General features: G+C 31.4%; 2 protein-coding genes across 3 annotated transcripts in view; one reads left to right on the forward strand and one right to left on the reverse strand.

Annotated features, from left to right (window-relative positions):
* Positions 1–417: 417 nt before the first annotated feature.
* Positions 418–2,038, forward strand: LOC131843957 (NADH dehydrogenase [ubiquinone] 1 beta subcomplex subunit 5, mitochondrial). The gene is made up of 3 exons (XM_059192741.1): positions 418–588; positions 767–977; positions 1,715–2,038. The coding sequence occupies exons 1-3, from the start codon at positions 437–439 to the stop codon at positions 1,919–1,921; spliced, it is 570 nt and encodes a 189-aa protein (XP_059048724.1). The 5' UTR covers positions 418–436; the 3' UTR covers positions 1,922–2,038.
* Positions 2,039–5,959: 3,921 nt separating this feature from the next.
* LOC131843901 (nucleolar protein 58) overlaps positions 5,960–13,087 on the reverse strand; it is a 66,298-nt gene continuing 59,170 nt past the window's right edge. For both annotated transcript variants that reach the window (XM_059192684.1, XM_059192683.1), the window contains exons 4-7: positions 12,110–12,236; positions 10,132–10,322; positions 9,604–9,755; positions 5,960–9,283 (exon numbers count right to left, since the gene is read on the reverse strand). In XM_059192684.1, the coding sequence (XP_059048667.1) occupies positions 8,815–9,283; positions 9,604–9,755; positions 10,132–10,322; positions 12,110–12,236 (939 nt within the window). In that variant the 3' untranslated portion in view covers positions 5,960–8,814. The remainder of the gene's footprint in view (positions 9,284–9,603; positions 9,756–10,131; positions 10,323–12,109; positions 12,237–13,087) is intronic.

The raw sequence follows: 13,087 nt of genomic DNA on the forward strand, positions 1-13,087 counted from the left end.
TGAAATTAAAATTCGCGCCACGATCGCGTCGGGCAGCGTGAGATTTTTTTTACTACTGGCAATGCTATATTTCCAGATTACACACAACTAGGTACTTAATTACAAATAACGTTGTAATTAATTCTACACTTCTGCAAAATGGTAACTTATTAGTATCTGCTAAACCGGATTAGGATGTTAATAAGATGTTTTACAAAACAATTTCCATATGAATATTATGTTCATGAATAATGAAGTCCTCTACTGAGGGCATATGCTTGCAAAGTACTTATGGGTAGTACATATTTATAATTTTCATCAAGAAAACATGTACAAATTGAAATGTGTGTCGTGTTTGAAACATGTTTAACTTCTTGGTAAAAATGGTTTATAGGGACAATTTTGACAATAGTTGGTAACATTTTTTTACAATTGTCAAATAGTTGTCATAATAAAAATGGTGTCCTGGAGTGCTCTGGGTCGATCTTTCGGTGTAAATCTCTTCAAAAACAACATCAAAACACCATGTAGTATTCAAAATGTAGCTTTTTCAACAAACAAAGCGCTATGCGCTGGTCACCATAAAACGTTTGCTATGCAACCATCCAGGTACCGACTCCCTTGCATCGATTACCTAACCACTTTTTTTGATAAATAATGCTTTTTATTAACATAATCTTACGTTAGAATCTCTAGAAATATGTTTTAAAATTATAGCATTATTAATAATATGATATTTATTAGTTTTTATATAGTCTTACATTTCTAACCTCTGTTATTATTGCAGATTTCAATGGCACAAATTCAAGGATATGTTTCACTACTATGTCATGGTAGGGTTGATTCCTGTCAGTTTGATACTCTTCTATAGCAATATCTTCATTGGGCCTGCTCAATTGACGCCAATCCCAGAAGATTACAATCCTAAGCATTGGGAGTACCATCGTCATCCAGTTACAAGATTTATTGCTCGATATGTTCATAACAACCCCCAGCAGGTACGTTTTAATGTAGCTAATGGTCTGAAATTCTGTCAGTAAAGCTAATATGGAATATAAAAATTACAAATTAAAACAATATTAGGTTTTGATAATGTATATATGTGGTATAGTTGTCCAGGATGAACAGACAGATAAACTCCTAGATATTCTCATATAATGTATTTTAATAATTTAAATACACAGATAGTTAGTCAGATATTATTTTTTTGATTTGAGTGTAGTGTTATAAATATTTCTAATAAAAATGTACTCCAGCATAATTTTATATGGTTGGATTAACAGTTATGTTGTGCATACTCCTCATGGAATATTTTTTTTAACAAAATAATTTTAATAATAATATATATAAAAGCATTACCACAATACTGGATGTGGTAAACTCGAAGGGACAGACAATGAAAGCAATCAAATCTGATAAATGCTAATTGTTCTTCCAATTATTGATTACTGTTCCATTAATTTTATGTCAACTAAATTAAATTATATGATCTTAGATTATAAAAATTAGCGCATATTAAAAAAAATATTTTTTAGATTTTTATTTATTTCCACAGCCAGCAGTTAATCCTGCCCTTGTTATTTTCTTCTAATCATAATAGTTTCATTTCATTACAATTTTTTTTAACATTCTATGTTATTCTGCACCATTTATAATATATATTACAATTAAATAGTATTTAAGCCAGTAATTATGATGATATGCTGGATGTATTTCAAGACATCTTTTTTTACAGGAATATGAAAAGTTTATGCATTTCATTGATGAAGAAGCTCAAAAGATAAAGCTGCGTGCTTTGGAGAAACAGATTATAAAGAAAATGGGTGAACGTCAGGATTATCAGGCATACTACTATATGCCAATGGTGAATAAATATATGCGCATTGAGAAGAAGACTGGAGAAGAATTGTTAGAGCGCGCTGGTGATAACTTCAAAGAATAGACGAATTTCAAAATGCCTTTATGCCATTGGCATTTGTTTATATTTAGTAATCAAGTGAATTGTTACACATTTCAATGTAGATAATAAATCTAATTGTTGCATACCAATTGATTTTTTAACATAAATAATTTACATCCTGAAGACAGCAGTGAGTAATTTAAAATTATTTGTTATAAATAATGGACAATTCACACGTCTTTTAGTCTCATAGTTTGTGGTATGGGTATTAGCACAGATAAGATAATATTACATAGAATTAGACAACCTTATATAAATACTTAGATTTATATCAGTTGTATAATACTTTTTTTTGTAAATACAATACATAGAATACACACTAGGGTTCATGATTTCTCGAGCTTTTCAATTTCTCGGGTCTTCTCGGGTTGTCGAGAAATTTACATTTACGTACGTTTTCTCATATTATTTGGTTCCAATAACTCAAAAAATTCAGTGGTTTTCCTCTCAAATAAAACTTTTATTGAGTATATTTAAAAACATTAATATTATGAATAAATTAATTTTTTTTTAAATAGAGAAATACTATTAGGTCCTTACATATGAAATTGGCGTTTTGTCGTACTGGCCACTTGGATCTCAAATATCTCCTCTTTGGTTAGGAATTCCATTTCCAAATTTATACAGCTATTCACTTTAGGTCACTCACAGCATACAAAATGAAAAAACTTAAAATATCGCTTTATTTACGAGTACGAGTTCCGCCATGGCACCAGTGCTACACGGTGCTAAACGGCTCGAAGTATTAATGATGTGTACGGCAGTGGTCTCGTGAAAGAAAACACGTGCCTTTTTGGTTCCAACGTTTTCGTTCTGGAAATTTCGACCTGCAAAGCAATCTCTGTGGGCGACCGGAATCCAAGGTTGATAATGAAGAATTGAAGGCTATTGTGGAAGCGAATCCATCGCAAACCCGTCCGAGTTAGCTGTTGGCTGCGGTGTTAGTGACAAAACTGTTTTAATCCTTTAGCAAATTGGGAAGGTGAAAAAGCTTGAAAAGTGGGTCCCTCATGAATTCAATGGAGTGAATCGACAAACGCGCGTAGCCTGCTGCGTTACATTAATCAACCGGCATAATAATGAAGGGATTTCAAATCAAATCATTTTCTGTGATGGACAGTGGATCTCGTACGATAATCAGAAACGCTCATTGCAATGGCATTGCAATTGCAAAACCCTGGCGAACCAACCAAATCCTGCCCCAAGCGAAAATTGGCTCAAAAAATGTTACTTGTGAACGTTTGGTGGACTATTTCCGGTGTTGTTCACTTCGGCTTTCTTAAATCTGGCCAGATGATTACTGCAAATGTGTATTGTCAGCAATTGAGAAATCATAATGGAAAAGCTAGCTGCTAAACAACCAAGGCTGGTGAATCGCCAAGAACAATTGACCACATACTGCACAACAGACAGTTACCAAATTAGAAGAGCTTCAATTGGAATGTCTAAGACAACCACCGTACTTCCCGGACCTTGCTCCAACAGATTACCATTTTTTTCGAAATTTGGATAACTTCTTGCAAGGGAAAAAATTAAACTCCGATGGGGCAGTCCAAAGTGCAAAAACAAAATGCAAAAGTGCATAAAAAGAAATGTTTTTAAAATTTATTAAAAAATTCATAGAAATACTTTGCTTAAATTAATATATTATATTTTGAAAACAAATTAAAACAATATTAGGTTTTGATAATGTATATATGTGGTATAGTTGTCCAGGATGAACAAATACTTCAGGTTCCCCTTTTTCTAAAAAATACTTCAGGTTCATTCCCTTACAAAACGCCAATTTCAATTTTTTAGGACCTAATTATTCAGACTTATATTTATAACTAGCTGTACCCGCGACTTCGTCCGCGTGGAATTATACTTCATTTTTTTACAATAAAATAATGTTTCTAAAATATAAGTAGCCTAAGTTACTCCCTATTACATCAAATACTGCCAAAAAAAGTCCCGTTAAAATCGGTTCAGCCGTTTCATAGATTAGCCGGAACAAATAGATCGATAGACAGACAGACAAAAATTTTAAAAAGTAGTTTTTTGGTGTATTTTCCGTATTTATATTCACATGCATGCAGTAAAAACCGGTTATTACAAACATACTCTCCAATTTTATTTATATGTATAGACGACAGCACCATTTTTGGCTGCTTATTTAAAAAAAAACAACGTAATCAAAAATAGTTTCTACAAAATAAAAAAATAACATGAAAGAAAACAAAAACGTTAATCTCTTAAATTATTGCGCCGCCACGCAACAAAATAAAGGGCAATTTAATTTCTATATAGGTATATGATTTCTCGAGTTCTCGACTTTTCTCGAGCTTGATTTCCCGGGAACAAAACCCATGAATTTCCCGGGAATTCTCGAACCGAGAATTCCCGGGAATGAACCCTAATACACACAGACTGATACATATAATCATATTAATGATTGACGGCCTCTGTGGTCTAGCGGTCTAGCACACCGTTTTACGACTGATGGTCGCGGGTTCGATTCCTCGCAATGCACAAACATTTGTATTCATGAGTATGATTGTTTGTATCAGTCTGGGTGTTTTCTATGTATAATATGTATGTATTTACGAAAAAAAAATTATCTATGTATTTGTATCAGTTGTCTAGTACCCATAACACAAGCTTTAGCTAGCTTAACTTGGGTCTAGATGGCGCTGTGTGAATTGTCCTGAGGTTATTATTATTATTATAATGAATACAAATGTTTGTACTGTGCGAGGAATCGAACTCGCGACTGTCAGAAGTAAAGCGCTGTGCTAAACCCCTAGATCACTAGGTTTATTGAATACCTTTCTTTATCTATCTTCGCATTTATATATTTTTATTATTTCCTTAATTATTTCTATTGCATCGTTGTAAATTTTTGTGGAAGTTTGAAGAAATAAAAGAATAGGGCTATGGTAACATTGTTATTTAATTTACAGGAAATTCTAACGATTGACAATAATAAATTCCGACATGTGGTGGAACTCTAACAAAATTAATGTCAACACTTAACTATCTGTATGCTGATATGATTCTACATTATATTTCGGTTAAAATATGATTTATAATCATCAATGCTTTGATTTGTATCAAGTCAGATATACAGAACCTTTGCACTTAGATCTTAAAAACAATTTTTCTGTAGTTAATGAATTTAAAAAGACAACTTTATATATGAAATTTATGTCACACAACGATTAAATTATTATAGCCATGTGCTTTATATCAGAATATATATATATTTATAAAATTTAATCAATACAGCCACTGAATCGTATAAAAATGTATTTTAAGTAAGTACACTTTCTGATTGGTAAAAATGTCTTGTTCATAATAATTATTCGGCATATTTATTGCTTCATATAATTTTAATTATATTATCTTGTTACCCATAATGATCAACATCTATATTCATTGATATATTATGAAGTATTAGAGAAGACATACAAATAATGGGCTATAACGCAATAAACGACGAAATTACAGTTTACTGACTGTTTAAATTGGGTATTTACACTATGTATTAATCTCTGGATATCAATAAGTTACTATAGTAATGTATACATTTGGAGATAATTTTGTCAACAAAATACATGAATACACTAGCGAGCATTTAGTAATGACAATGGATGAAATGCGGCGAAAAACATATAATATAATTATATCGACTAGAGCCACTATAGATTTGGGCAACATTTGCCAGTGTAGTGTGCTCTGGTAATATAACACATAATGTTTCAATGAGATTTTTTTTATAATTTGGACGTAAATTTATCACATGGTTATAAGACGTATATCGTCTTAAAAATTACTGTAATAAAATTTCAGATTTTAAAATAATGGGTAATAAAAGATTATTTAATACAATGTAGGGTCATGACATTAATAATTTGCGGCTCCTCCTACAGGCACTATCAGTAATATTTTCTCGAATGAAAACAATAAATTACAGTAATACTTTTTTTTTCATAATATTCCTTTTTATGTCTGCGAGTGTCCTGCTAAGTGCAGTTCTTTTTTGTTTTATTTTATAACTTAACATATATACGTACAGATATAAAGCATACGCAATATATAAAAAGTAATTAGAAATTAACGTTTAGTGACTTAGTAAAGAGATTTTAGGTATATGTGCCTAGCGTGGCACGGATATTTCATTAATTTCATTAAACTGCACCGAATTATACACCAATGTATTACACACAAATGAATGTATAGCCTAAGAGAATGCGGTCAGTTCTTTTTAAAATTATAAGGAACCATCCGGGGATTTTATACCTATGTATAGAATAATAGGTATAAAAAAATGTAAACAATTAACCATTATTCGTCCATTCGTAATATAATAAAATGAATATGTTTGAATAGGTAGTATTAAATGCAAAGAAAAATAGTAGTCAAGATTTAATTAACGATAGATCTTATGTAATGCAAATAAAAATGTAGCATTTATGCTAATATCTTATACCTACTTGCAAGTAGATGCATTATAAACAACACTTATTACCATAGGTAATAATGTTACTGTGTCTATTGACCATTATGGAAAACAATGATTATGAGTTTATATATCATAAAATAAGGCAATAAATTATTAGAGCTATAGTAGAACTGGTTGAACCATTATGTACTATATAATCCGACTTATGTCAATGTACTTAATAATTAAACGTCTCTTTATAAAAGTAAAAGGTTCTTTATATTATTTGAATAACAAGCTGAGTATAACTTGTGATATTGCTCATAAAATTGCCGTGTTAACAATAACAAAGAATCAATTATGTATTGGGTATATAATATTAAATGGTATATAGGTAATATTAAAAATGGTTAAAGAAAGATTCCAATAATTCTTATAATAAAAGCAACATTTTACAAACTGAAACATGATAATTATCTGCCATGTTACCCCTCTGATCCATCCCCCGTCCAATGCAAGCGGGGATCGAAATTACGACGGCCTGAGCAGAGGTTCCAACCACTAGCGGTGCCCTCAGACTAAAATTGTATCCGTCAGGCAGAGTTCGTCTTTAGCAGCTACATAAGTCCTTCCGCGGTCTTAGAGTGCCATCTACACTCGTCCTCTATCGTCCGGTGAAGCTGTTAATCGCCAGCCGAAGCCAAAAGCATTAGAGTAGTCCGAAAAAACTTTAATGTTCAGTGGTATTCTTTACGTCACACCTAACACTTTAATTAACGGCCTTCCCTGGCAAATAGTGGACATGGTGATAACGATCAATCTGCACGCTTTTATGCATGTAATTAATTTATTTGATAATATTTTTAAATTTGATTAATGTAAAATTAAACTGCATATTTTTAGTTACATTTTTTACTATAAGAGTAAATCTATAAGTACAATTCAGAATAGTAATCAAAGTTAATAATCATGCCTATGGTACGGGTACAAATTAAATTAAAACTATTGCAGACCGTCACCAGCTCTCGTGCTATCTACGATATTTCGTATCTTCATATTTCTTTATTTGTTTTTATTTTGTAATTGCCGGGTATAGAATAAGTATTTAAAAATGTCATACAAAAAATTCTACCTATACAAATGTATAGGTAGAATATTTCACGAATGGAAGACGTAACAATAGAGGAAAAATATTATATTTTGAAATACTATTATAAGAATCTTAAAAAGGTTTGTTTATTTTATATGGTAGCAATTATGCCTATAACGTCTAAAAGGTAAAAAGTCATACAAATATTCTACCTATACATACGTATAGGCAGAATATTTGTATGACTAAGTCATACCTATACACATGTACCTATACTTTTTTAAGATTCTTGTAATAGTATTTCAAAATTAAATAATTTTCCTCTGTTGTTACGTCTTCCATTCGTCCTAACGCCTAGTAAGGTCATACGTATAAATAAGTAAGCGGAAAAATGTTACGAGAAGGTACATCACATTTTTGTTACAATTACATACTGTTTTGACGTAAATAGTTTTAATTTCTTTGTACCTACTTATGTTCGGTGTCCTCTACCTTTGATTTAAGATTTGAATAAAATAATTCCCTTAAATTCTTAATCACCATTATCGTGTTTAGGCAGTTTCGGGCCATTAGTAAACCAAGACTATTTTGCTACTTTAGTACAGTTAATCACAGTAGATGTTTAATTCCACAGCAGTAACCATTTTTTACAGCTAACAATCGTACTTCTCCTTAGCTACGATTTTTCATAGTATAATAATGTATTAGCATGTCATACAGTCCAGTGTTGAAATATTTCAAATTATTGGTATTAAACGGCATCTTTTTTCTATACGGGCTACAATAATTACATTAGTATTAAGAAAATAATTCTTAACTTATACTAATAAAAGCTTTATCTACCGATAAACTAAGATTGACAAAATTAGTATCTACGTAATAAATAAATTCTTTGGCGGTGCTGGAATGCACAAAGCTCTTAACTTTAATGTTAAATAATTAAATTACAAAACGATATGATTTCATTATCCCATTCTTTCAGTCTTCACAGTTTGTAGAGTTCCAACTATGATCCAACAACTATGTATTTAGATTGCTTTTCATATTAACATTTTTCGACATTAAAACTATGTACAACAATCCTAATATAAATAACAATTTCAAGAGGAAATTGCAACTAAGCTAAACGAGATCAAAATAATTGATATAAATTAGTATCAAAGCATGAACAGAATATTATTCAATTGAAGTAAAAAAATACTTTTTAACATTTTATTGTAATTAATAGTTATGTATGGACTACGATAGACTTGCTAAGTATACGCTAATAAAATTGTTTTTACTTTTCTTCAATAATAACAATTTCGAATCTAATTTTAAGACGGCTACGAGTTTCTACAATGTAAAAATTTAAACGCATCTTTATTTGTTTTTTTCTTTTTCTGCTTGCGCTGCGAGCTTCGCTTCCTTTTTCGCTTTTTTCTTTTCCTCTTTTGCTAATAATTTGGCTTGCCTTTCTTCTTCTTTCGCTAGGAGTTTTGCTTGTCTTTCTTCTTCTTTTGCTAGCTGTTTGGCTTCCTTCTTCGCTTCTTTTTCGGCTTTAAGTCTTAATTTTTCCTCCTTCTTTTTCTCAGCTATTTCATTCTTTCTGTTGTCACTACTTTCATCTTTTTTGCTTTTATCCTCTTGCTTTGTGTTTTCATCGTCTTTCTTCTTTTTATCCTCTTTCTTGGGTTTTGTTTTGGGGTTATCTTTTTTCCGTTCAGTCTCTTTGCTTTGATCTCTAGACTTGGGTGGATCATCTTTATTCGATGGTTTTAGAGGCCGAAAGAAATGTTGTTTATTTTTTTGTGGGGATGTTTCTAGTTGCGTTACAATCTTTTGTGCACATCTGCAAATAAATTAATTTGTTTATTGCATACTTATCTATTACTCTGACTAGTCTAATGCTAGATTGCATTACTAGGTGTTAGGCGAATATTGATACTTTTTGAATATTTAATATTTCAATGAATAATTCATAATTAGGTAATGCCAATGTTTCGATTGGGAATTGCGTCTATATCGATGAATCTGTTTTCATGATTGTTTTTATTCGCTTGGTTATGGATATTAAATTTAGTGTTAGGTAATATTTGGTTTAGAGAAGAGAAATGTAAACTATTTCTAATAAACAGGATTTTGTTTTTTAATCCTTATCTATCCTAATACCTTATCCTAGTAGAGGAGGAGGCTGTGGCAGCGCTTTCTCGTCGTCCTTCGCGGAATTCTCTTTGAAACTCTCTGATGGGCGGCAGCCGCCCTGAGGGCTCCCCTGCTGGCCCTCCCGTATAACTGTGTACTTGATACTCTTGTAGCCTCGCCTGAAAAGTGTTGTATACATTTATATTATGAGTATAGCTACGAGTCGGTACAAATCAGGTCCATTATCAAAATGTTGCCAAATTATATAAATAAAATCTAAGCTTAAAACTTATTGCTCCTCTTAAACAAAGGTCACTAGATAAGTTCTGCAATATAATATCTTTGTTTCAAGATGAGAATAATTTTATTAGCAAGAGAGGCTTATTATACGACGGTACATACATAATTTTCCAGTGAAGGCGAATTCATCATAAATTAACATCGATTATTTACAGAAGGGATGAGCGTGGAGACATTTCACATGGTAAATTGCTAGCAATATTAACCCTACCCTTTCTGTCGGTTATGGAATTCAGTATATCTTATGAGTTTTACCTTCATGCTATGATGCTGGGATCGTCGCAAAGAATTGGAGGCAGGTTGCCGCGGCCGGGGCGGCGTCGTGGATGCGGTCGCCCGCGGCACAGCACCAAGGCACGCTCCCCCGCATTTCGCTCCTCCACATAGCTTTGTTGAACACCCATTTATCACATTACCACCGCTATTTGATGACACGGAAGACACTCCTGGAATACCAAATTTTTAAGATAAAATGTTAAGGTAATATTTGCCAGTGCTACAATTAATAGCCTTGGATAAAATCATTATCCTGTTTCATGAGTGGAATAACAAATTTAACCAACAAAATATCTTTGGTACCGGATGTGAGATGTTTTCATGTATCAGTCATGAATAGTTATATTGTATGTTTATTTCTTAACATTATAATGCCCTATATATTAGATAATAATTCTTTTGATAAACGTTTAATATGCAAGCATATACAGAATTTATACGGAACATTTATCTATGTAGTCGTTTTATATATCTTTACGTGCCACTTTGTGAGGTTATAATATATATAATTATATTAACTTTATTGTAATATATATATATATATATTACATATGTATATAGGTCTGGAAAATGCCGTATTTAATTATTAATGTATCCAAACTGATTGATAATAAGATCCGGGTTTCTTTATTTAATTAAATCATCATTAATAAAGGAATTTTCTTGCAACTAATTAATTTTGATATCACACAACGTCCTTATGTGACATCAATATTAATTACTTGCAACTGAAATTAATTGTGATAATTCAGAGATGAAACAGGTTTTATTAAGTACAGTTTGAAGGTCTGTGCGATTACGGTAATATACCTATGTAAGTGGTACATTCTGCAAACCGAATTTATTATTGTATTATTACCTATAGGTATTCCAAAATTTAAATGGAGATTAGGTATCTGACAATTTTACATATCTTTGAACATGGAGTAGGTTGTGAATGATTCAAACAAACCGAATGCTAGACAACGAATGTTAATTAAGAAATAATTAAGTTACTTTCAAAGTACTTACTAATACATTACAAAATACCGGTCTTTGTCTGCTTGAGATAGTTTGTGATGTTCGTTTCATAGTGTCATAGCTCAAATGTATGGGTATATTCACACATTGATTTATACCTGTCCATTAGACATGCACAAATCACTGTTCAAATCTAGTATTTACGCCACTTACCACGAGGGCGCTAATATATAAATAATATATCGTCATATTCACTATTTGACGAAATGTAATTTTTCAGTTGATCACAGTTTTTATAAGAATGTTGTAAGTGGGGTCTAGAAATTTTGATATAAACCTAGCTTAACTTTTATATGTCATTACAAAATATTTTAATTTCTATACTTTGAATAGTTCTTTTTTATTTTACTTCATGGCGTATAATTCAAAATATGTAACATTATCTTATCTGTGTTATCTAAAGTAATGCAAAATATTTTTTCCTTCCTTAATTTATAGGTACTCGTAGGTATCATGTACCTACTTCCACTTACTGTTTCTACGTATTTTGTTGTTTTAAGGTCTATACAGAAGATTGTTTTCAATGTTTTCGCCATTAAATGGAATACTTAATACTGCTTCCGACTAAATGTAATATATTTATTATTTGGATTTTGGTACATACTCGAAAGAAAATATTGTTATTTATTTCTTGAATTATACATATTTTGTACTATATTCCGTAATTAGATATAGTTCTTATTTACATTATATCATACAATGTAATAAACAAGGGTCTAAAATCTGACTATCTGTAGATACTATAATATATTTACTTATAGATGATGTCCTTTAGGTATTCTATACATATGTATAATATATTTTACAAGAACAAACAAAGCTACATCGCAACACTACATTCAACGTTTCATATTTAAAATTATTAGGTACTTTTTTATTTTTAATTAACGTCTAATGGTAATAGAGATCGCAAACATAAATTATATTGATATTTTACCAGATAGGGAAGACTCTCCACTTGTGACGGAATATAGTGAAGCAGAAGCAGGCACGGAGCGGGCTCCCACTGAGTAGCTCGACACTGATCCAGGCACACACCACGACTTCCCGCTGCCACTCGATACCTAATTATTTCAAGCAATACATTTCAATGTCTTATAAAAATTTACGTCCTTAGAATGTTACATCGAACAATACTCATCGAACATCTAATCTCAATCCAACAAGATTTGTTTCCCTGAACTGATGTTGTCGAAAATTTGCTATATCTAATAGTATTCCTGTTGTAATATGTCTTGTAACTTTATGTAGCCGAGATAGCTGCGAGATAGGTGAAATGTCGGATCGAGTGCTCTCATTGCAGTAGTTTGTTGAACAATTTGAAAACTATGCTCATATGCTATATCTGCTAAACACAAAGTTCAATAACTTTTAACTAGCAAATTAGAGTAGTTTTTTATACTAAGGTGATATTGCTTTTAAAGTTTAATGATTCTAAATCCAGCATAGATCGATCCAGCGATCCACCTGTAGTCCATAAGAGTTTAAATAAGGTTCTTGAAAGATTTAAAGTACCAACTTATACATTATTATTTTAAATTTAATTTTAGTGCGAAAGTTGGGCAGTATTGCACGCGGATGGCCGTGGGCGAATTATAATTATTCGGTCGGTCAACAGCACGGTTTCTTTTTTTAGATATTTTGTTTATTTATAGACCGAATTTATTTTCTTATACCTTGTGGTCCTTGCTAAAATAAATAAAAACAAGTTTGGGAACCAATTCATTGGATCAGACAATTCTGAAAAGGCATATGGCATCACATTTTTTATATATTACTACTTAATAGTAGTAATATATAACTTTCACGACAATAGTATCGATTTCTTCAGTTTGGATATAAGGTAGGTAATGACCAGAGTTGTGAACCCTATTATTCTTGTATGAAGAAGTATATAATATCATAATATATTGCC

Source organism: Achroia grisella, unplaced genomic scaffold, assembly GCF_030625045.1.
Source record: "Achroia grisella isolate CSIRO2021 unplaced genomic scaffold, CSIRO_AGI_Agris_v1 utg359, whole genome shotgun sequence".
In the NCBI taxonomy this organism is placed as follows: Eukaryota; Metazoa; Arthropoda; class Insecta; order Lepidoptera; family Pyralidae; genus Achroia; species Achroia grisella.